General features: G+C 46.8%; 1 protein-coding gene across 2 annotated transcripts in view; it reads right to left on the minus strand.

Annotated features, from left to right (window-relative positions):
* gnal (guanine nucleotide binding protein (G protein), alpha activating activity polypeptide, olfactory type) overlaps positions 1-25709 on the minus strand; it is a 173306-nt gene that overhangs the window by 92414 nt on the left and 55183 nt on the right. Inside the window, exon 1 of one of the 2 annotated variants that reach the window (XM_051686584.1) lies at positions 16585-16723. The exons of the other annotated variant lie outside the window; for it this stretch is intronic. Within the exon in view, the coding sequence (XP_051542544.1) occupies positions 16585-16617 (33 nt within the window). The 5' untranslated portion in view covers positions 16618-16723. Of the gene's footprint in view, positions 1-16584; positions 16724-25709 lie in introns of those variants that run through there. 2 annotated transcript variants of the gene reach the window in all.

Genomic DNA, 25709 nt, shown 5'->3' on the forward strand with positions numbered 1-25709 from the left:
TGCCCTGGCGCGAGGACTTTGCCCAGCAGTTCTCGGCGGTGAAACAGCAGACGGAGGCAATCCGGCACATCCTGCCCCGGCGCGGCTCAAGATCCCACATCCCGTCTGCTCGTCACCAAGGGCATCCCCCTGTGGTGACTGCACCAGCTCCGCCACAGCCCACCCCTTCAGCCCGGCCCCGTCGTGGAGCCCACCGCAGGAAGCAGACACCACCCGTCTCACAGCCGGTGCCTAAGAACCCACGGAGGTCCTCAAAACGCCACTGAGACGGGCGACTCAGAGACGAAGGAACCCACTCACTCGGAGCTGGTAAAAGACCACTCCATCCCCCAGTGGAGGGCCAGGCGGAAAATCTTTTGTTGCCTTTTTTGTTTGATTTCGCCGTATGCCCAAGTGGCTGCGGTATCCAACAGTTCAGCAAAAGAGCAGCTTCCTTCCTCCCTGGGTCACATACCCGGTGTGTATGGTCGTCACCGCGACTACCATCCACGGGTTTTTTCTTGCAGGATTGGTGCTCCAGAGGTGGCCTTTCCACCCCTGTGCGCCCAGCTGTGGCACACAGCCGCCCCCGATGTGACAGTCTCCACGGGTTATGAGGACAGGCCTCTTCCTCCCCCATCCCAGGCTGTTCTGGGGGTGGTCACAAGGAGCCAGGTAAGTGCTTCTATGTCCCTAGACTTAGCATGGCCACGACGTGGTGTGGCACCTCAAGCTCCGCCCCGCCGCGAGGCCCCACCTGCTGGTACATCCGACGATGTTGTCCCCTTGGTCCCCTTTGCGCGGAACTTGGATGCGTGGCTCGCGCTTTCCAATCCATCGCGATGGCTGATCCGGACCGTCCGACTTGGCAATGCGATTCAGTTTGCCAGGCACCCGCCCAGGTTCAGTGGTATTCACTTCACCTTGGTCAAGAGCGAAAATGCTGCCACTTTGCGCGTGGAAATTGCTACCCTCCTACAGAAGGGCGCGATAGAACCTGTCCTTCCAGCCGAGATGAAGAAAGGATTTTACAGCCCCTACTTCATCGTACCAAAAAAAGGCGGTGAGTTGCGGCCAATCTTGGACCTGCGAGTACTGAACCGGGCTTTACACAGACTCCCGTTCAAGATGCTGACGCAATAATGCATTCTGGCGAGCATCCGGCATCAAGATTGGTTTGCGGCGGTAGACCTGATGAATGCGTACTTCCACGTTTCAATCCTTCCTCGACACAGACCCTTCCTGCGGTTTGCATTCGAGGGTCAGGCGTATCAGTACAAAGTCCTCCCTTTCGGCCTGTCCCTGTCTCCTCACGTCTTTATGAAGGTCGCAGAGGCTGCCCTTGCCCCGTTAAGGGAGGTGGGCATTCGCATGGCTAATTCACTGGCTAATCCTAGCTCATTCTCGAGACATGTTGTGCGCACACAGGGACCTGGTGCTCTCACACCTCAGCCGACTAGGGCTTCAGGTCAACTGGGAAAAGAGCAAGCTCCTCCCGGTTCAGAGCATCTCTTTTCTCAGTTTGGAGTTGGACTCAGTCTACTTGACGGCGCGCCTTACGAACGAGTGCGCCCAGTCGGTGCTGGCCTGTTTGAAGGCATTCAAACAGAAAACAGCGGTTCCACTGAAACTTTTTCAGAGGCTCCTGGGGCATATGGCATCCTCGGCGGTGCCACCCCGCTCGGGTTGATGCGTATGAGGCCGCTTCAGCACTGGCTCCAGACTCGAGTCCCGAGATGGGCATGGCACCCAGGACACATCGCGTGGTCATCACACCGGTCTGTCACCATCTTTTCAGCCCTTAGACCGACCTCTCGTTTCTATGGGCAGGTGTTCCTCTAGAAGTGGTCTCGGGTGCCAGAGGTCACGACAGACACCTCCAAAAAAGGCTGGGGTGCTGTTTGCATCGGGCACGCAGCTGCCGGCCTCTGGACGGGTCCACGACTGCACTGGCATATCAACTGCCTCGAGTTGTTGGCAATTCTGCTCGCCCTGCGGAGGTTTCGGCCGTTGATCCAGGGCAAGCACGTGTTAGTTCAGACAGACATCACAGCAATGGTAGCGTATGTCAACCACCAAGGCGGTCTGCGCTCTCGTTGTATGTCACAACTCGCCCGCCGTCTCCTCCTCTGGAGTCAGCAGCCCTTCAAGTCGCTGCAAGCCACTCACATCCTGGGCAACCTCAACACTACAGCGGACGCGCTGCCATGACAGGTTACCCTCAGGGGAGAGTGAAGACTCCACCCTCAGTTAGTCCAGCTGATTTGGAGTCGATTCGACAGGCACAGGTGCACCTATTCGCCTCCCAAGAATCCTCCCCACTGCCCGCTCTGGTACGCCCTGACCGAGGCCCCCCTCGGCATAGACGCGCTGGCACACAGCTGACCCCCTGGCCTGTGCAAATATGCATTTCCCCCAGTGAGCCTGCTTGCACAGACCCTGTGCAAGGTCAGGGAGGATGAGGAGAAGGGCATCCTGGTAGCACCCTACTGGCCCACCCAGACGTGGTTCTCGGACCTCACGCTCCTTGCGACAGCTCCCCCCTGGCAAATTCCCCTGAGGAAGGACCTTCTTTCTCAGGGACGGGGCACCCTCTGGCACTCGCGACCAGACCTCTGGAACCTGCGGTGGTAGACACAATCACTCAGGCTAGGGCCCCCTCTACGAGGCGCCTGTATGCCTTTAAGTGGTGTCTGTTCACTAAGTGTTGTTCTTCCCGACGCGAAGACCCCCAGAGATGCGCAGTCAGATCAGAGCTTGGAAGGGAGGCTGTCCCCTTCCACCTTGAAGGTGTACGTTGCCGCCATAGCAGCACACCATGACACAGTCGACGGTAAGTCCTTAGGGAAGCACGACCTGATCATCAGGTTCCTAAGAGGCGCCAGGAGGCTGAATCCCTCCAGACCGCGCCCCTTTGAGCCTTTGCAGTCAGCCGAGCTTAAGGCACTCTCCTTGAAGACTGTCCTCCTGACTGCGCTCAATTCCATCAAGAGGGTAGGTGACCTGCAAGCGTTCTCTGTCAGCGAAACGTGCCTGGAGTTCGGTCCGGGTTACTCTCACGTGATCCTGAGACCCCGACCGAGCTATGTGCCCAAGGTTCCCACCACCCCTTTTAGGGACCAGGTGGTGAAACTGCAAGCACTGCCCCAGGAGGAGGCAGACCCAGCCCTGTCGTTGCTGTGTCCAGTGCGCACTTTATGCATCTATTTGGATCGCACGCAGAGCTATAGAATCTCTGAGCAGCTCTTTGTCTGCTTTGGTGCACAGTGGAAAGGAAGTGCTGTCTCCAAGCAGAGGATCGCCCACTGGCTCATTGACGCCATAACTATGGCATATCTCGCCCAGGACATGCCGCCCCTGGTAGGGCTACGAACCCATTCTACCAGGGATGTAGCGGCTTCCTGGGCCCTGGCCAGGGGTGCCTCTCTAACAGACATTTGCAGAGCAGCGGGCTGGGCAACACCCAACACCTTTGCAAGGTTTTACAACCTCCGGGTGGAACCGGTTTCATCCCAGGTAGTGGCACGCAACACAAGCAGATAAGCCCGGGATAGCCGGCCGGGTGTATCGCTTGCACATAGTGCCTTCCACCTCCTTTTGAGCTAAAGACGTGTGCCATTAATTCCCAGTAATGTTCACAAGTTTGTTCCCTGGTTGACTTCCTCCGAGCCCTGTAGCAGTCGAGTTTTCGGAGAGATTCGCTGCCGGCCCAGTACACGTGCTAACTAAGAGTGCTGTTCTGGGGTAGGTGCTCCGCATGTGGCGGTTCACTGTAAGGGTAACCCCATGCGATATATATCTTCCGCTAATTCGTTTCCCTGTTGGCAAACTGCGTCTTCCTTGGGCAGAGCCCCTCTGCCCCAGTCTCCATGTTTGTAGAAACTCCTCCCCCATTGGGCAGGATCTACCTTGAAGGCTCTCCACATGGTTGGAAAGACCATGTGACGTATCCTTCCACTTAAATATCCCCCCCCCTTTGGACGAGGTGTGGTCTCCGCTGTGTCTTCCCCTTGGGAGAGACACCCCCCGACTAGACCTGGCGTCCCAGTCGGAAAATCCCCCTTCTTTTTTAGGGAGTGGAAAAAAAGAGAAGGGGAAAAGAGGCCACGACTGGGTTAAGCCTGTCTCTATCTCTTGGGTAGTCGACTTGTCCCCAAAAAGGGCCGTTCGACACTCATAACTATGTTGGGGGAGGTTACGTGTTGACCTGGTGTGCTGGCTATGAGGCACACAGTAGTCTGCCCACCACACACCACCAGTTCATGTAACACAGTTCAGCCAATTGTGGCATTTCGTATAGGGACCCCTAGTGTCACTAAATCGACACAACGTTGTTGGGCCTCATGTATTCAGACAGAAGACAAAGGCAGGCCTAACACAGTCGTAAAAACCTAACTCAAGCCCCCACATTCCAAGTCGTAAATTATACTGATAAAAATCGCGCCAAAATCAAACAAAGGGAGTCCAAGACAGACTACAAAAACCAATGAAGCCTTGCTCACTAAAGGATCGAACTCTCAACTCCTATTAGATGAGGCACACAACAGAACGTCCCTCAAACATGACATCATCAGGAGTTGAAATACCTCTGAAATGCTTCTGGGATTTGCTTCCAGCAACTTTGTTTGCAGCATGTAGACACAGCTCATCGCTGCTCTCAGGTGCAACCTCAACATCTTATGTGCCTAAGACTTTTGCACAGTACTGTATATAAAAGATTTTGTCTTTGAGCACTATTCTATTCTGCCCCAAGCCTTATTCAACATGCAGAATCATAGAATGAAACACTGATGACAATAAACACTCTTATTATTATAACTTAATTGAATAATAGGTAATAATCAGCAATGTGCATTCACATATGGCTTTAATTGAATGTTTTAGCATGAATGCCATGACACCGTGATGTTAGAATTATACAGTACTCAGCATTAATGAGTACATCCCCTTTGAAAATTAAGATTTTAACTAATTCTCAGTGAACACCAGAACAATTCGCGGAATTTTGACAAAACTGAGTTTTATTAAACATTTGTTTTATTATGAACGTAAAAGGTTGGTCACCAACACCTTTGGGATAAGAAAATAATACATTTGATTCAAATGAGGTGTTGCAAAAATGAACACACACTACAACAAATTCCACCAAATCTAATATTTTGTATGGCCTCCATGATTTTTCAGAACAGTACCTACTCTTCTTGGCATAGAGTGAACAAGTTGGCAACATACTGCCACGTCTGCTTTTCTCCATTCTTGGAGAATGAGCTCTTTCAGAGCCTGGATGCTGGATGGAGAATGATGATCGACCTGTCTTTTCAGATCTCCGCACAGGTGTTCTATTGGGTTGAGGTCGGGTGACATGCTTGGCCACTGAATCACTTTTACTCTGTTCTTCCACAGAAATGCAGTGGTGGCCTTGGATGTATGCTTTGGGTCATTATCATGTTGAAAGAGTTCTTGGCGACCCAGGGCACGGAGAGGTGGTAGCAACTTCTCTTTCAGTATTTTGCAGAACATCTCTGAATTCATGATGCCATCAATGAAGTGCAATTCCCCGACACCTGCAGCACTCATACAACCCCACAGAAGAACACTGCCACCTCCATGTTTTACTGTGGGTAGCATGCATTTTTCATTGTACTCTTCGCCCTTGCGACGCCATACAATTTGGATGCCATCAGTTCAAAAAAGATTTACCTTTGTCTCATCAGACCAAAGTATGGAGTCCCAATATTCTACACCTTTGTCAACATGGGCCCTGGCAAATGCTAAATAGGCTTTTTTGTGCATGGGCTTTAGCAGTGGCTTCCTTCATGGACGACCTCCTTGCATGCCACTCCTCTGCAGCTTACGTCGTATTGTGTCACGTGACACCCCAGTTTGACTTTCTACAGCATTAGCTAACTGTGATGAACTTCCATGGTGATTTTCTTCAACTCTTCTTAAAACAAAACGCTCATCTTGAGGTGTTAGCTTACTTGGACGGCCTGGATGTCTCAGAGAGCTTGCCACAAGTCCATCCTTTTTAAATTTTTGAATCACTTTCGCTACTATATTCTGACTGATTAGCAATGCTTTACTAATATTCTTGTAGCCCTGACCTTTTTTGTGTAAAGTAATTACTTATAACATTTCTCTTCCATGTGGATCCATTATTGTCAGTATTGAATGGGAGGGGATTTAACAGGTTAAATACCACCCTTAATTGTCAATTATCTGGCAGCCACCTGTGTGATGATTGATTAGACTCATCTATTGTTGAATTCCCGTTAATTAGCATTTTATCAAGTTTTATTCCTAAAACCTTCATTGGGGTGTATTAATTTTTGCACCATGGTCTTAAATAATTTTGGTTAAAAAAATTCTAATTTTCTTTTTTGTACTGAAATATCTCATTTGCAACCAATAAACCAGAGCTGCTGGAATATGTTGGACCTCATGTATTCAGATAGAAGACAAAGGCAGGCCTAACAGTCGTAAAACCTAACTCAGCCCCCACACATTCCATGTCGTAAATTTTACTGATAAAAATCGTGCCAAAATCAAACAAAGGGAGTCCAAAACAGACTATAAATCCATGAAGCCTTGCTCACTAAAGGATTGATCTCTCAACTCCTATTGGATGAGGCACACAACAGAACGTCCCTCAAACATGACATCATCAGGAGTTCAAATAATTCTGAAATGCTTCCAGAGTTGCTTCCAGCGACTTAGTTCACCGAATACGGACGTAGTTTTTTTGCTGCTCTCCGGTGCAACCTCGTGGCACAAGGAAGTAATGTCCAACTTGAAACTGTAGCCATACAATCTCCATCTCGCTGGACGAGTTGAGATTACTCTGTGTTCAACCGAACACTCTAACAGATCCGAAGGAGACCGCCGAGCAATTCGCATCTTCATCCGTTGGCCTACAGAAGTGAAGAGATTAAAGATTTCTCTTCCATTTTCAATCAAGACGACATTTCTGAGTTCTCCGCCAGCCCGCCGAGAATCAACAGCCGTACCGCCCGCTGACAATCAACAGCCGTACCGCCCGCCGACAGAGTGAAGAAACGGCCTCCCGTCATCACACGAGCCTCAAGGAACCGGGTCAAAGTTAAAGGATGGAGGAAAACACATTCTACCTGTGTCCTCATGCGATACAAGTAAGAGGTTTACATCTGGGCAGAGATAGAATATTATAGTGTGTTATTCTTGTGTTTCAAGGTTTTTGCTTGTACAGTTTACGGACCGCCATGTCCGCTCATTATTAATACTCAGGGTATTAATTATCACAAATTTGTTTTGCTGTATTGTGGTCCAACCAAATTGGATTGTGCAATTTCGCCATCGCGGGTGAAACAGAAACGGAGTTCATCCATTAAAGAGTCAAATAACGCAGGACTTTTACGAGCCCCACTCGTAAAACCGCGTCTCTGAGTGATGAGCACAGCTGCTTTCTCTCCCGCTATCGCGAAATCAGCTTTCGGGCTGTCACTTAATAATCTCTCTCTCTCTCTCTCTCTCTCTTACTAACCACACTGACACACACACACACACACACACACACACTGTCACACACACTCCTTATGTGTTATAGGATTATTTTTATTTCCATATCTAATCATATCACTGTTTAGTTTGTAGTTGTAAGTCGGAAGTTTATTGACTGCACTGTATTAATTATTAATTGATATTACTGCATAAATAGACTTTGTTTATATTCCAAAGAGAAGTGTTTTGGTTTGTTTTGCATATGCCTGTGTCATGCTGACGGGATGTCAGTGCTCGGATTCAAACCTTCACTCATTGTTTTTTTCCCCGAAAATCGATATTCTTCGGATGCCGATTTTCCTAAGAAAACAATCTAATATTGAGACTGTTTTAATATTCGGTTATTAGTCCCTGATTTCAGGGTGGTGCCCCGTCAATGTTAATCCTTATTAATATTCTATTGATTTTTGATAATTGATAATTATCTTGGATGATTGAACTTGAATGATCAATAAGCTAGTATTAATTTTAATTAATGTTTCATCGATGTTAACAATTAACGATTACCTTTGATAACTGTTGATTTAAAGGATTTAAAAAAGCTAACATTGATTCTAATCAATGTTCTATTGATTTTAATAATTAATAACTATCTTTGATAATTATTAATTATTGCTAATAACCAAACTTGCTCCTAAATGTAGCACACTACATTTACTGGAGTCCCATATGAGGTTTTAATAAGTTAGATCCAATTAATTAATTTAAATATTGATTAATAACTACAGAAATAATTATTAATTATTTCTGATAGTAACACTGATCTAAATAACCAGTAAAGCCCGACAAATATTTTACTGTATAGGATCCCATAAAAAGTATTCATGCTAAAAAGAAATCTGTTAGGGTGTACTCATTTATGCTGGGTACTGTATATTATGTAATTATGTAAAATGTTTGTTTTTTTTATAATTAGGTAATAAATGAATAACCAATATGAACAAAAATGAACAATATGAACAAAATGAACAAAATATGTGTAATTTTAAAGCTTAGAATCTGGACTTTACAATGCATACATCTGATACTACCAATTCTAAAATAATGCTTTTTAATTTACTGACAAATTAGTTGTTAACTGTTTCGTTCTCATCATTTGCAAATTTGTTATCACAACAATTATATTCAGAGTTGGTAAAACCATAAAAAAGATGAGATAGCCATGTGATATATGTCGTTGGAAAGGTCTTAATTAGTAGAATGCAATGAGCAAATTTGTTTCATGCAGAGGCCAATCTACAGTGAGTATTAGTGTATGAAATTCCCACAGACACACATAAATATAATAAACAGAAGTGTCTTTTTTTGTAAGTTTTTCCTTATTACCTCCCAAAACATGCATATAACATAGACAATGATGCATCATAACTTACAGCAGACTATCTCAAATCAAACGAGCCCAAACGCAACATAATATGATAAGAAGATCTTGAAATACTCCTCAAAGAGTGTACATGGAAAGATGATGTACAAGAGGGTGCTCAACAAATTATGTGTGTGTGTGTGTGTATTTGTATGCATGTATTTGTATGTATGTGTGTGCACATATCCGAGGACTTTGTGTGTGTAAACACAAATCCACATATGTGCTCATCTAAAGGATTGGGATGCTTCTGAACACTTAATATTTCTGTATTTTGTAGTCTAATCCATTCATTTCCAATGGCTGGTCATTTTTGACCGGGAACACAAGTGTGACAAAATGAAATAAAACCAATAAAATGTAAAGAAAATGGTCAAATTTGTGTGTGTGCTTTCAGATACCAAAGTCAAGGAATTTTATTCCAACTGGACTAAGTATTAAAAAAAAAAAAAAAAACAGTACTGGAACACAACATAAGGGTTAATAATTTTTGTAACACTTTACAATAAGGTTCCATTTGTTAATATTAGTTAACATTAGTTAACATTAACTAACAATGAACAATACCTATTAACCATTTATTAATCTTAGTTAATGTTAAGTTCAACATATAATAATACATTTTTAAAATCTTGTATTTGAAGATTTTAAAAAGTTGTTTTTGTTAACATTAGTTAATGCACTATTAACTAACATTAACTAACAATGAACAATTGTATTTTTATTAACTAACATTAACAAAGATTAATAAATGGTGTAAAAAAATGCATTGTTAATTGTTTATTCATGATACCTAATGCATTAACTAATGTTAACAAATGGAACCTTATTGTAAAGTGTTACCAATTTTTCTCTTCTGACACACAGATCATGGCTAGTATTAACAGTCATTGTATTGGCACGCACTTCACTTCTACTACAAATGCAGGAACTGAATTTAGACTATGCGCATATAATACAGTATAAATTGGTAAAATACGGTAGAACATTATGCAAAGACCGGAAATAGATGAGAGGTGTTTCAAACAAAAACAGGAAAGCCTTTAAAAAAGGTAGTGCTAAGTGCATGGAATATGCTGGTAAATAGCTAGCTTGCTATTTAGATTCACTTAGATGTTCAAGTGGTGGTGTAGCGGTTCAAAAAAGATAATAATGACATATCACACATAATTCTTCCAATTGTTCCTTGCCTTTACAAGTATATACTGTATTATAAAATTATTATGAATATACAACTTTTTTATATGATTTATTGGAATGCATTACTGAATACATTTAAGAGAGAGTATTTAGTACTCATCCCAGAATACTTTTCTTAAAAAGTCACAACATCCACTGTTTCAGCACAGTTGAGGGCTGGGTTTCCCGATAAAGTTGTAACTTAAGCTTTTACGATTATTTAACTAACGTCGCTCGTTATTTTATGATGTTTTACAATGTTTTAATGCCTGTTTCCCAAACCAGCATGTAGATCACTCGTTATAAAGTAGAACATAAGTGCTTCATTACGGGAGCTGTCCAGTCCAAATTGGTGCTGATCACTTTGGCCAGTATGTCTAGGAGTTTGTCTTCTCAACATGAAAATAATGTGGAAATACTGACAAACATGGAAGTTGTTTGTAACCTTGTCGAGGCACCGAAATTTATGAACTATTACAGAAATTATTAAAGACATAATGATGGCTTTAGTAAGACAGAGTTTCAGATGAAATGATGCTCAATCATAGAGATGAATGAAAGTGACAAAATAAATACATGTAACGTGAATGTACACAATCTGAATAATAAGGGGCTCTCACGTAGCCTAAAGTTTTGTTACTTTGCCTGGAAACTGAACAAATGCACTCAGAACAGGATTAAAATATCGGCATCAGTATCGAACTACTCACAGACCTATCTAAATATTAATAGATCATCTGGATGGTGTGGCAGACAAGCCTCTCGTTCATCGGGAAAGGAGGAAGCAGGAACCGGATTAACAATCAAAAAGACTTTAATTCAACATAAAACACTGAATTGAAACATAACAAAATCACACACACAAAACACTGCTGCATGTGTCTCTCTCTCTCTCTCTCTCTCTCTCTCTGGCATCCCCGGCTCCTCCTTTTATCTCTCTCCTGCTGATTGGGCAACTTAGCGTGAATTATCTCAGCCTGGCCACACCCTCCTCCTCATCACACACCCCCACCGCACGATTCAGGCCGGGGTAACCTCCGGTCTGACTTACTCCCCCCCTCCCCCCCTTCCTGGAGGGGAGGAGTTGTCCCTTTGGCCATTCCATTGCCGGCTGGTCTTCCCCGCCTCCTGGGTACCTGGGTAGGACAAGGGGAGGGGGAGAGAGAAAGATAGCTGGAGAGACAGAGAGAAAGAGGGAGTGAAAAAAAACTCTGGTTCACGACCACACCGCCATTTGGACCTCAGCCAGCTGTCCAACGATCCTCAGCGAAGCCAGGCAGTGGCACTGGATTCCGCCTCCTGGCAGCGGCTCCTCCATCCCCTGGCGGACGGAAGCGGTTCCTCTGCCTCCCGGCGGATGGCAGTGCCTCCTCCATCCCCTGACGGACCACTCCAGTACCACTGAACCACTCTTCTGCGTCGTGATCCTCCGTCAGCGGTGAGGGCTCTCTGACGGTGCATCTTCCTCCAGTCCCGGGTTTCGGCACCAGTGTGGCAGACAAGCCTCTCGCTCATCAGGAAAGGAGGAAGCAGGAACCAGATTAACAATCAAAAAGACTTTAACATAAAACAATGAACTGAAACATAAAAGCGCACACACAAAACACTGCTGCGTGCGTCTCTATCTCTCTCTCTCTGCGTTTTTTTTTTTTTTTTGTGATTACAGTTTTTTTATTGATTCATCTGTTAAACTAAGAAAAGCAAAACATATACAAACAAAATCAATATTTAACCCTCACTATTGCCTTTTAATTTAAATTCCCCAGTCTTCTGGATGACTCCTCTTCAAAAGCTGCCACCCTGCCCATCTCCGAACACCACTCATGAAATGGGGGCTCTCCAGCCGACTTCCAACCCCTTAAAATATCTGTCTGGCGATCATAACACTAGTTAGGACCCAATTTTTATGTGCTTATTCTCCATATTAATGACTGCCCCATCACCTAAAATACAGAGTCTGGGGCAAAATAAAATTTGAGTGCCCAATACCTCACACATAAAACTCTGAATCTTCAACCAAAATTCTTGGATCTTAACACATCCCCAAAAGACTTGGGTTGTGTCTCCATCTTCTGATTGACACCACCAGCAGGTGGGTGTGTCTTTAAGACCAAGCCTATACAATCTAGAGGGGGTCCAATAGACTCTATGTAAAATCTTGAATTGCATAAAGTGCACCCTTGCATTTCTAGATGCAGACTTGATGTTATTTAGAATCCTCACCCACACTACCTCCTCCAAGTTTAAATCCTTCTCCCATAATCTCTTAAGAGAAGTTGAAGTTCCGTCCCCCAGACTCTAAATTAGCAGGGAGTAATACACTGATGCCTTATGACCTTTTCCAAAACCAGTAATCACCACTCCCAGAGTATCTGCCGCTTTAAGGGGGTGTAAACTACTCCCAAAAACAGTACAGAGCAGGTGTCGCAGCTGTAAATACTTATAGAACTGAGATCTAGGAATCCCAAAATACTGAACCAAATTTTCAAAGGATCTCAACACTCCGCTCTCATATAGGTCACCAAGTGTATTAACCCCACTCCCGATCCACTCTGACCAACAAAAAGGGGACTTGTTAATACATAATTTGGGGTTCAGCCATATGCTTGAGGCAACATTTAAATAAATGTCCATACCGAGTACAAATGCGAGACAACGGGGTGTAACTTAACTTCTCCGGTTAGTTTGATAGAAAGGCTTTGCAATGCCAAAATAGGGGCAAGAACTTCCTGTTCAATACAAAACCAGGGAGGGGCTCTCTCAGGTGGAAGAGACCAGTGAGCCAAATGTCTGAGACCAAATACATAATAATAAAACAAAATCTTGGGTAGGCCTAACCCACCTTTGTCAATTGGCCTATGTAATTTATTGAAATGTAATCTGGGACAATTACCATTCCAAATAAAGGACTTCGCTATGCTATCAAATTGCTTGAAATAAAAGAGGCGGACATCTACAGTGAGAGATTGTAACAGGTAGTTAAATTTTGGAATACATTTCATTTTAATAACACTAACCTTCCCAACCATAGATAAATGTAATGAAGCCCACCTGCTCACATCGCTAGAAAACCTTTTTATTAAGGGGTCAAAATTAACCCTAAATCAGACAAATTTGCTGGGAATAAAATGGCCAAATACTTAATGCCCTGTTTGGGCCACTGAAAGGCGCCTGGCTGAAAAGCCGTTACTGATTTAGACCAACTGACTCTGTATCCTGAGAACTTAGAAAAGGAATTAATTAATTCTGTGGAAGCAAGGCATAGATCTAGTGGGGTTGGAGACGAATAATAACATATCATTAGCGTAAAGCAAATGCTTATGCGCCATACTTCCCATCACCACCCCTGAAAAATCATCTTCCTTTCTTATCGTGGCTGCTAATAGTTCCAGGGCAAGACAGAACAATAATAGGGAAAGAGGGCAACCCTGCCGGGTGCCCTTATCCAGAGTAAAATAATCTGAAATTAATCCATTTGTTTGTACCGCTGCTACCAGGTGTCAATAAAGTAACTTAATCCATCCGATAAAAGTATTCCCAAACCGGTACATTTCCAAAATCTTAAAAAGATTCTACCATGTCAAACGCATTTTCAGCGTCAAGTGTGATGGTAGCGACCGGAGTCTGATCATTAGCCGCTGACCACATGATATTGATGAAATGCCTAATGTTATCAGAAGAGCTGTGGCCCCGAATAAACCCCACCTGATCTATATGTATAAGAGATATCATAACTTCACTCAATCGGTTAGCCAGAATTTTTGACAACAGTTTAACGTATAACTGGATCAGGGAAATTGGACGGTAACTCTTACCTTCGCTTGGATCTTTGTCCTTTTTAAGTATCAGACTGATCCAGGCTTGTGTCATGGTTGGCGGAAGCTTTCCATTCTTTCCATCCGTATAAACTTCTAGCAAAAGTAGAGCCAATTCTGTAGCATAAGATCTAAAAAATTCAGCAGCAAAGGCATCTGGCCCCAGAGCCTTGCCTGTAGGCAAGTCCTTAATTACCTCGCCAAGCTCCTCCAAGGTTATCTCAGAATCAAGAGAATTATTTTGCCCAGTCATCAGTTTAGGGAATTCTAATGGTTCCACAAAGTTTCTAATATCCTCATCAGTAGACGAAGACGTGGAACTATAAAGATCAAGATTCTTTAAAAGCATTATTAATATCTATGGCCAAGGTAAAATTCCACCACCAGCAGATTTTATTAAGGAAATGGTAGGGAAAGACTCTCTCTGCTTTATATATCTAGCCAAAAGCTTTCCTGCCTTGTCGACCAACTCAAAGTATGACTGTCTTGCCCTGAATAGCCAAAACTACACCTTTCGTGACAAAATAGTATTATATCTGTATTTCAATCGAGTCAATTCTCTGAGGCCATCAGACGACATTCGGCGCTTCAGCTCTGCCTCGGCACTTTCAATATTCCCTTCCAACTCCACAAGTTCTCGTGCTTTGGGCTTTTTGATGAATGAGGCATACTGTATGATCTGACCCCTAAGAACCGCCTTAAGTGCCTACCAAGCCACGCCCACAGAGGATACTGAGGACCAGTTGGTCTCCATATACACATTGATTTCAGCCTTCACCATTTGTTGGAATTCAGGATTTTGCAAAAGGGATACATTAAAGCGCCAACTTTATGATTTCTTTTTCACCGTATGTGGAAACACAACAGATGAAATGAGGAACTTAAAAAATATATAAATCTTATGGATTGATGAAAAAAATGTATAGTACCTACCAGATGGGTTCAAAAATCTCCAAATATCTGTAAGACCAAGATTTTTACACATCCTGTGAAGCATCAATGTTGCTCTAGGGGGCTTGCACACTTTTGCTTCACTATGATCAAGGACTGAGTCCATCAAAATTTTAAAGTCTCCTCCCAATACTATATCATGAGGGGTGCCAGTGGGTTTGCAACTTCCCTTCAAGATCTATAAAAAAGCCCTGATCATCAACGTTAGGAGCATAAATATTAGCCAAAATCAACCTTTGCCCCTGAATTTCTGCTAAAACAATAATGACTCTTCCTAATTTATCTTTAATATGTTTGAGACATTTAAATTGTAGATGTTTACTTATCATTGTAATAACTCCCCTGCTCTTACTTGAGCCAGCACTAAAGAAAACATGTCCACCCCATATCTTCCCAAATTTTCCAGCTTCTTGTGGGGAAAGATGAGTTTCATGAAGAAACACAATATCATATTTCTCACGTTTAAGAAAAGGAATAACGTTCCTTCCTTTTATGGGTTGCCCCAACCCATTCACATTCCATGTGGAGAGAGACAATCCACTCATATTAACATCTGACATTTTGACATATTAGAAAAAATATATTGTGTGTCAAAAACAAAATTATAAAGACCACATTCCAACATTAGTGTAACAATCAAACCCCGAACTTCCCCCTGAACCAAAAAAACAGAAAAAAGAAAAACATGCGCATTAACCCCGTGCATGACAGTGCCAACTGGCGTTCATCCCTCTAAACTCAAACAGTCCATGTACGCTTTGTTGGGCCTTGGCCCACTCAAAATGGCAGCAGAGACCGCATGGCCCTTTGTTCTATAATCAAAGGAGAGACATTGAACTCAGTTTCCCAGGATCCTTCACAAATTCACAACTGGATGTGAAGTCCCGCCCATGGACCCAGTCTCAAACGCCATTGGTCGAAAGCGGCCTACGACCAATGATGTCATCTTGTCAATAAAACCAGCGGACAGATGTAGTTCAGCCTCTCTGTGCCAAGCTCTGCCTGGCTGTTAAGGGACATCTGTACTGTGCACGTACTGAAGGAGTTTTCCCTCCGTTCTGGACTGAGAACAAAGAGACCACGTTTTTCTAACCTCACCATTTGGCCACAGTAGAGTAAGATTAACTTAGCTTTGTTCGAGTCTTATAGTATACTAACCGGTTCAGTTTCACTGTAAAGCAACAGTGAATTTATTTTGAAAAACGGAAAGGCGACCAGTTTCCCTTCTCCCTCTTTTTCATTCAACATTGACTACCTTCTGCATTCTTCTCCATCGCTGGATCCGAAGAATAAAGCAGAGATGCGTCTTTTCATTGAGGAGCGTAAGACAAGGGACCATCCAGACCGTTTCTCCTGACCGCTCAATGCAACAGGAATTCCAACGGACAACAGGATTTCCCAAGTAAGGCTTGATATCTGAGCAGATTTAGTTTAGAAACTGTGATTTTTCTTGTGAAACTAAATCGTATTTTTGATTCTAAATGCTGATGTTTTGAGTATATTTGTATGTTAAACTCTGCTCGCTGTTTGCTGTTTCGAGTTGGGAGATTTGTATTTAATTTTCTTTTGGGATTACGTTTGTTTTGTTGAGTGATCTGAACTAGTAATTCAGTCCCGCTGTTACGAGCGGTTACCCTCAATTAAACTGCATGCACTTTTCCTCGCTCTCTCGCTCTCATTCTCTCTCTCTCACTGATATTCACTGAGTGAGCGGCACTGCGGTTTATGTTCGACTCAGGCTGGTGAACCAAATTCTCCCACCTGTTTCGTCAGTTCCTTTGTGTGTCCACTCATTTCCACCCTCACGTGGTATCAGCTCCATTTTGGATCTAACCCTCCATTTTGAACCTGATCCTCCATTTTGATTCCTTTGTTACCGCATCTGGACACACACACACACACACACACTCATACACAGACAGACACACACACACACACACACACACACACACACACACACACACTAGCATATAGATCCACCGTTAGTTAGGATTTCCTTTATATATTTTTTTATCTTTTTTTGGATTATATTCAGATAGTATTGGCTGTGTTCACTACTGCTTGATTATAATAAATCTTGTTATATTATAATAAGTACTCCTGTTTGTTTTTGTTTGAATATTGTGTTGAAGCCAACCTCTGCCACGTCAAGAACTCCTAAGTTACCTCAGAATACTGTTATTTTATTGGTGTTAGAAACTAACTGCAACTAGATTACTATTAGATTTGTATAGCAATAATTTAACAAGTTTTGCCCCTTTTTGATTATTTTGATTAACAATTAAGATACTCAACCTACAGGGTAGATTTTGTTTTTGTGAGACTCAATCAGTAACTTGCTATCATTTTTCTTTTTTCAAAGAGTGGTGCCCTGAGAATAGAATTTAATGAGTTAAATTCTATTTAATTATTATTTAATTATTCCATAATTAATAACAATTAATTATTGATTATTTCTGATAGTAAAACTGATTTAAACAACCAGTAGCACCTACAGCTTTTATATTTTCCTAAAGTGAGAATCTAATAAAAATAAAAATGTACATCTTACAAGTACTGTTTGCTTAAGTATAAATGGGCTGACTATGAAATAATGGGAACATTCTCATCAGAGGCAGAGAACTCTACCAGCCAGGGTAACTAATAATTTCTATGAATTATAACATAATCAGAAATGATGACATCTCTGATTAGGGTTGGGCGGTATGACCAAAATCCTATATAATGATATGAGTAATTTTATATCACGATAACGATATATATCACGATATAGTGACATTTTTCTGAAAAACCAATAAAATTGTATTATATATATTAAGCCATGTCGCAGTGTGTAATTTTGAGTAATCCAGTTAGTGAATTAAAAACTTTATAAATGAAAACATCATCTTATATAATCTTGACAAACATAGTCAAAGAAAAAAAATAAATGACACATTTCAGTCTGATGATGTGCACCAATTTGATTCTTTTTCTTTATTATTGTTGTTGTTATGATTATTGTTATAAATTTCCTCAAGAAATTTAACATCTACTCAAAGCAATGCAAAAAGTAAAATAACATAAAATATAAACAAAAAAACGTCATGGTTACTGGTGTAACCTCCATTCCCTGATGGAGGGAACAAGACGTTGTGTCGATGTAGTGACACTAGGGGGACTCTTGGGAGCCTGAGACTCCTCTGGTCTTTGATAAAAGGCCAATGAAAATTGGCGAGTGGTATTTGCATGCCACTCCCCTGGACATACGGGTATAAAAGGAGCTGGTATGCAACCACTCATTCAGGTTTTATGCTGAGGAGCCGATATAAGGTCTGGCCATTTCAGCGGGTAGTTCAGCATTGTGGCAGGAGGGACACAACGTCTCGTTCCCTCCATCAGGGAATGGAGGTTACACCAGTAACCATGACATTCCCTATCTGTCACTCCCTCGACATTGTGTAGATGTAGTGACACTAGGGTTCCCTATACGAAACGCCACAACTGGCTGAACTGTGTTACGTGAACTGGCAGTGTGTGGTGGGCAGGCTTGCTGTGTGCCTCGTAGCCAGCACACCAGGTCGACAAGTAACCTTCCCCAACATAGTTATGAGTGTCGAACAGCCCTTTTTGGGGACAAGTCGACTACCCAAAGATAGAGACAGGCTTAACCCAGTCGTGGCCTCTTTTCCCCTTCTCTTTTTCCACTCCCTAAAAAAGAAGGGGGATTATCCGACTGGGCCGCCCGGTCTAGTCGGAGGGTGTCCCTCCCAAGGAGAAGACACCGCGGAGACCACAACTCGCCCAAAGAGAGATATTTAAGTGGAAGGATACGTCACATGGTCTTTCCAACCATGTAAAGAGCCTTCAAGGTAGATCCTGCCCAATGGGGGAGGAGTTACTACAAACATGGAGACTGGGGCAAAGGGGCTCTGCCCAAGGAAGACGCAGTTTGCCAGCAGGGAAATGAACTAGCGGAAGATATATATTGCATGGGGTTAGCCTTACAGGGAACCGCCACATGCGGAGCACCTACCCCAGAACAGGGCTCTTAGTTAGCGCGTGTACTGAGCCGGCAGCGAGTCTCTCTGAAAACTCGACCGCCACAGGGCTCGGAGGAAGTCAACCAGGGAAGAAAGTTTGTGAACACTACTGGGAATTAACGGCGCACGTTTTCAGCTCCAAGGGAGGTGGAAGGCACTATGTGCAAGCGATACACCCGGCCAGCTATCCCGGGCTTATCCGCTTGTGTTGCATGCCACTACCTGAGACGAAACAGGTTCCACCCGGAGGTTGTAGAACCTTGCAAAGGTGTTGGGTGTTGCCCAACCCGCTGCTGTGCAAATGTCTGTTAGAGAGGCACCTCTGGCCAGGGCACAGGAAGCCGCTACACCTCGGGTAGAATGGGCTCGTAGCCCTACCGGGGGTGGCATGTTTTGGGCGAAATATGCCATAGTTATGGCATCAACGAGCCAGTGGGCGATCCTCTGCTTGGAGACAGCGCTTCCTTTCTGCTGTGCACCAAAGCAGACAAAGAGCTGCTCAGAGACTCTAAAGCTCTGCGTGCAATCCAAATAGATGCGTAAAGCGCGCACCGGACACAGCAACGACAAGGCTAGGTCTGCCTCCTCCTGGGGCAGCGCTTGCAGGTTCACCACCTGGTCCCTAAAAGGGGTGGTGGGAACTTTGGGCACATAGCCCGGTCGGGGTCACAGGATCACGTGAGAGTAACCCGGACCAAACTCCAGGCATGTTTCGCTGACTGAGAACACTTGCAATTCACCTTCCCTCTTGATGGAAGTGAGCGCAGTCAGGAGGGCAGTCTTCAAGGAGAGTGCCTTAAGCTCGGCTGACTGCAAAGGCTCAAAGGGGGCTCTCTGTAGACCCTGAAGAACTATGGAGAGATCCCATGAGGGAACGAGGCGTGGTCTGGAGGGATTCAGCCTCCTGGCGCCTCTTAGGAACCTGATGATCAGGTCGTGCTTCCCTAAGGACTTACCGTCAACTGCGTCGTGATGTGCTGCTATGGCGGCAACATACACCTTCAAGGTGGAGGGGGACAGCCTCCCTTCCAACCTCTCCTGCAGGAAGGAAAGCACTGATCCGACTGCGCATCTCTGGGGGTCTTCAAGTCGGGAAGAACACCACTTAATGAATAGACACCACTTAAAGGCATACAGGCGCCTCGTAGAGGGGGCCCTAGCCTGAGTGATCGTGTCTACCACAACAGGTGGTAGACCGCTTAGGTCTTCCACGTCCCATCCAGGGACCAGACATGGAGATTCCAGAGGTCTGGGTGCGGGTACCAGAGGGTGCCCCGTCCCTGAGAAAGAAGGTCCTTCCTCAGGGGAATTCACCAGGGGGGAGCTGTCGCGAGGAGCGTGAGGTCCGAGAACCATGTCTGGGTGGGCCAGTAGGGTGCTACCAGGATGACCTGCTCCTCATCCTCCCTGATCTTGCACAGGGTTTGTGCAAGCAGGTTCACTGGGGGAAATGCATATTTGCGTAGGCCAGGGAGCCAGCTGTGTGCCAGCACGTCTATGCCGAGGGGAGCCTCGGTGAGGGGGCGTACCAGAGCGGGCAGTGGGAGGATTCTTGGGAGGCGAACAGGTCCACCTGTGCCTGTCCGAATCGACTCCAAATCAGCTGGACCACCTGAGGGTGAAGTCTCCACTCTCCCCTGAGGGAAACCTGTCGTGACAGTGCGTCCACTGTAGTGTTGAGGTTGCCCGGGATGTGAGTGGCTCGCAGCGACTTGAAGTGCTGCTGACTCCGGAGAAGGAGATGGCGGGCGAGTTGTGACATACAGCGAGAGCACAGACCACCTTGGTGGTTGACATATGCTACCACTGCCATGCTGTCCGTCCGAACTAACACGTGCTTGCCCTGGATCAATGGCTGGAACCTCCGCAGGGCGAGCAGAATTGCCAATAACTCGAGGCAGTTGATGTGCCAATGCAGTTGCGGGCCCGTCCAGAGGCCAGCGGCTGCGTGCCCATTGCAAACAGCACCCAAGCCCATTTTGGAGGCGTCTGTCATGACCATGACGCGCCTGGAGACCAGTTCTAGAGGAACACCTGCTCGTAGAAACGAGAGGTCGGTCCAAGGGCTGAAAAGATGGTGACAGACCAACGTAATGGCCACGCGGTGTGTCCCGTGGTGCCATGCCTGTCTCGGGACTCGAGTCTGGAGCCAGTGCTGAAGCGGCCTCATATGCATCAACCCGAGCGGGGTGGCCACTGCCGAGGATGACATATGCCCCAGGAGCCTCTGAAAAAGTTTCAGTGGAACTGCTGTTCCCTGTTTAAACGCCTTCAAAAAGGCCAGCACCAACTGGGCGCGCTCGTTCGTAAGGCGTGCCGTCAAGGAGACTGAGTCCAACTCCAAACCGAGAAAAGTGATGCTCTGAACCGGGAGGAGCTTGCTCTTTTCCCACTTGACCCGAAGCCCTAGTCGGCTGAGGTGTGAGAGCACCAGGTCCCTGTGTGCGCACAACATGTCTCGAGAGTGAGCTAGGATTAGCCAGTCGTCAAGATAGTTGAGAATGCGAATGCCCACCTCCCTTAACGGGGCAAGGGCAGCCTCTGAGATCTTCGTAAAGATGCAAGGAGACAGGGACAGGCCGAAAGGGAGGACTTTGTACTGATATGCCTGACCCTCGAACGCAAACCGCAGGAAGGGTCTGTGTCGAGGAAGGATCGAGACGTGGAAGTACGCATCCTTCAGGTCTACCGCTGCGAACCAATCTTGATGCCGGACACTTGTCAGAATGCGTCTTTGCGTCAGCATCTTGAACGGGAGTCTGTGTAAAGCCCGGTTCAGTACTCGCAGGTCCAAGATTGGCCGCAACCCACTGCCTTTTTTTTGGTAAGATGAAGTAGGGGCTGTAAAACCCTTTCTTCATCTCGGCTGGAGGGACAGGTTCTATCACGTCCTTCCGTAGGAGGGTAGCGATCTCCGTGCGCAGGGTGGCGGCATTTTCGCCCTTGACCAAGGTGAAGTGAATACCGCTGAACCTGGCGAACTGAATCGCGTATCAGAGTTGGACGGTCCGGATCAGCCACTGCCTAGGAAATGGGGGCAGCAAGGAACTGTGTCTTGTCGGCCTCTCCCATCTCGACCAGATTGAGCCAAAGGTGGACCACTAGTGTGGTCATCATCCGCCCGAGAGACCACGCCGTGACCTTCGTCGCCCGGAGGGCGAGGTCGGTCGCCGAGCGCAGTTCCTGCATCAAATCTGGGGCGGAACTACCCTCGTGCAGTTCTTTCAGCGCCTTGGCTTGGTGGACCTGCACGAGAGCCATGGCGTGCAGCGCAGAGGCGGCTTGTCCAGCAGCACTGTAGGCTTTAGCCGTCAGGGACAACGTGAGCCTACAGGGCTTGGACGGGAGCTTAAGGCGTCCACGCCAGGTGGCGGTGCTCTGCAGGCATAAGTGCACCACGAGCGCCTTATCCACCAGGGGAATCGCCGTATAGCCCTTGGCCGCCCCGCCATCGAGGGTAGTGAGAGCGGGGGAACTGCGGAATCAGGGCCGGGCAGTAAAAGGTGCCTCCCACGACTTCGTCAGCTCCTCATGCACTTCCGGGAAGAATGGCACTGGAGTGGGGCGCGGCTGCTTTGAGCGGGGCCACGAGCCCAGAAACCAATCATCAAGCCGCGAGGGTTCAGGGGAGGGCAGAGGGATCCACTCTAACCTGACACTCGCGACCGCCCGGGAAAGCATGTCCATCATTTCGGCATCGGCCTGTGACTGGGCGATCGTCCCCGAAGGGGGAAGCCCAGCTGAGGCTTCTGCGTCTGACTGGACAAGCCCGCTCTCCGATGCTGAGCTCAAGAGCTTATCATCTTCGCGAGCTCCGAACAAGAAGCCAGACTCGCCGTGAGACGAGCCGGCGAACTCATCCGGAAGCCCGATTGGGGCAGACAAGCGTGCTGGGGAATGGGAGGTCCGTGGGGGGATACCTGGCGGAGACGATCCCATTGGGGTCCCCAAATCACCCCCAGTGCTAGCCGCGCTGGCCTCATACCCGTAGGTACGAAAGCAAGCCGTGACCGCAATGTTGCCATGGTCATGTTCTCGCAGTGAGAACATGAACCATTCACAAATGCTGCTTCCGTGTGGGTCGCGCCCAGACATGAAAGACAGCGATCATGACCATCTGAAGTTGAGAGATAACGACCACAACCAGGAATAACACACGATCGGAAAGGCATCTTTAAAAAGACGCGTCTTTAAAAAGATGTTCCGTGTGTGCGTTCTTTTAGAGAAATATATACTCTTTTAGAGGGGAAAAATGCACAGTTTATTTTGTGAAGTGGTGTGTGTGATTTTAGACTAGCTTAGTGAACAACGCAAAGACTCTGACAGTGTAATTCTGCTGCAGAGAGAAAATAAAAATCCTTACCTGAACCAGAAAAGCTGCTTCTCGCCTCCTCCTTACACTGAGAAGTGTTACACTGGTGCCGAAACCCAGGAATTGAAGTTTGGGTTGAAGATGGATGGAAGTCGCCTGGTAGAGTCCTCCCAGTTGGCGGAGATCCTCCAAGCCCTCGCTGGCCTACATCAGAGCCACCAGCAGACACTGCTTGAGCTCTGACAAGATCAAGATCGGCGGTTTGTCGAGCTCGTACACGCTCAAGCCGAGGACCAGCAGGCGATCCGGAGCCTCCTCAGCCAGGAGCCTCCCCAGCCGCGACCCCGGACACTCACACGCCATTACCCCCGCCCGCATTACAGAAAAAGGGGGCGGCGGAAGACCCCGAGGCCTTCCTGGATTTGTTTGAGCGGACCGCCGAGATCTGGGGCTGGCCGCTCGGCCAATGGGCGGCCCGACTTATCCCACTGTTGTCCGGGGAAGCCCAGCTCACGGCTCAACAACTGCCAGCGACGAGCCTCCTGGCCTATGGAGATTTAAAGAGAGCCATCCTGCAACGGGTTAGTCGCACTCCGGAGGAAAGTCGTCAACTCTTCCGGAGCTTGAAGTTGGATAGCTCCGACCGCCCGTTTGCCTTCGCCCAGCGGCTCCGTGACGCCTGCCGAAGATGGCTGCTAGCGGGGGACCGCGACGTCGAAGGAATTATCGACCAGGTGGTACTGGAGCAATTAACACATCGACTGCCAAAAGGGACAGCGGAGTGGGTCCAGTGCCACTGCCCAGCATCGTTGGAGGAAGCCGTCCGGCTTGCGGAGGACCACATGGCGGCGATCCCGAGGGCGGAAGAGCCCTCCTACATTCTCTCTCCTCCCTCTGTCTCTTCCCCCTCCCCTCTCTCCTCTCGTTCTGCTCTCTCTCCAGGTCCCGTTCCTGCCCCACGCAGACGAAGAGGACTTCAGCCCCTGAGACCAGTTCCCCAGGTGTGGGAGGCGACACCTTCCCCTATCCCAATGCCCCGCCGCTCTCCCCCTCAGGGGGGGCGCTCGCCGACGCAAGTGCGGGTGTAGCGCCTGGGCCGGCCTGCTGGAGGTGCGGAGACCCGGGCCACTTCCGAGATCAGTGCCCTCTGATGGAGCTGGGGATGGTGGTGCGGGTCTCTGACCTCCCACAGGCTGCCCCCGACCGGGCCAGAGCATACCGGATACTGGTAAGTGTCAAGGGGGTACTCACCAAGCGTTGGTGGACACCGGGTGTAATCAAACCACTATCCACCAATGCCTGGTTCAACCCGAGGCATTGGTCACAACTAAAACGGTGAAGGTGAAATGTGTACACATTCACAAGTATCCGGTGGTGACCCTGACGATTAAATTCCGGGGGAAAAAGCATAGAGTGGAGGCCGCGGTTAGTTCCCGCCTCACCCATCCACTGATTTTGGGGACTGATTGGCCTGATTTTAGAGTTTTATTAAAGGGAATTTGCATGGATGGGTCCTGTACGAAGTTAGGGAGATGTGTAATGTGCGATGCTTTGGCAGGGGAGGCGGAGCCGGGGCCATCCTTGACAGCTCCACGTCATAATGATGAGAGAGGAGGAGAGGCTGCAACCCCTCCCCTTCTCAGGGAATTCCCTGAGGGGGATATCCCTTTGGAGCAGTCGCGAGACGAAACCCTCAAACACGCCTTCGACCAAGTGAGAGTCATCGATGGTCAACGACTCCAGCCAGACATCGCCCTTTCATACCCCTATTTTGCGATTATAAATGAGCAGTTGTATAGAATGACACAGGACACTCAAACTAAAGAGGATACAACCCAACTTTTGATTCCAAGGAGCCGTCGGGAAATGGTATTCCAGGCGGCTCATTATAATCCCATGGCGGGTCATCTAGGAGAAAGGAAAACACTGAACCATCTAATAGCTCATTTCTATTGGCCGGGCATTGGTGGCGATGTCCGCAGGTGGTGTGCGGCATGCCGCGAATGCCAACTGGTTAACCCACCGGCCGCCCCAAAAGCGCCATTGCGCCCTCTCCCTTTGATCGAGGTCCCCTTTGAGAGAATTGGAATGGACCTCATCGGGACATTAGAACGGTCAGCACGCGGACATCGCTTTGTATTGGTCCTAGTGGACTATGCAACGCGGTATCCGGAAGCAGTGCCTCTTCGCAACATCTCAGCACGCAGTGTTACGGAGGCACTCTTCAAAATAATCTCCTGGGTGGGGATTCCGAAAGAAATCCTCACCGATCAGGGCACAACGTTTATGTCACGGACACTACGCGAACTGTACGAGTTGTTAAATATTAAATCGATTCGCACTAGCATATACCATCCTCAAACGGATGGCCTGGTGGAACGATTTAATAAAACCCTCAAAAACACGATTCGTAAGTTCGTGCACGACGATGCTAGAAATTGGGATAAATGGCTCGACCCCGAGAATTTGCTCCAAGCTCAAGAACGTCAGTGCCGACTGTATGACAGGGGAACTCAGCTAAGGGAATTTGCACCGGGAGATAAAGTGCTTGT

The sequence above is a fragment of the Myxocyprinus asiaticus genome, chromosome 44, assembly GCF_019703515.2.
Source record: "Myxocyprinus asiaticus isolate MX2 ecotype Aquarium Trade chromosome 44, UBuf_Myxa_2, whole genome shotgun sequence".
Lineage (NCBI taxonomy): Eukaryota > Metazoa > Chordata > Actinopteri > Cypriniformes > Catostomidae > Myxocyprinus > Myxocyprinus asiaticus.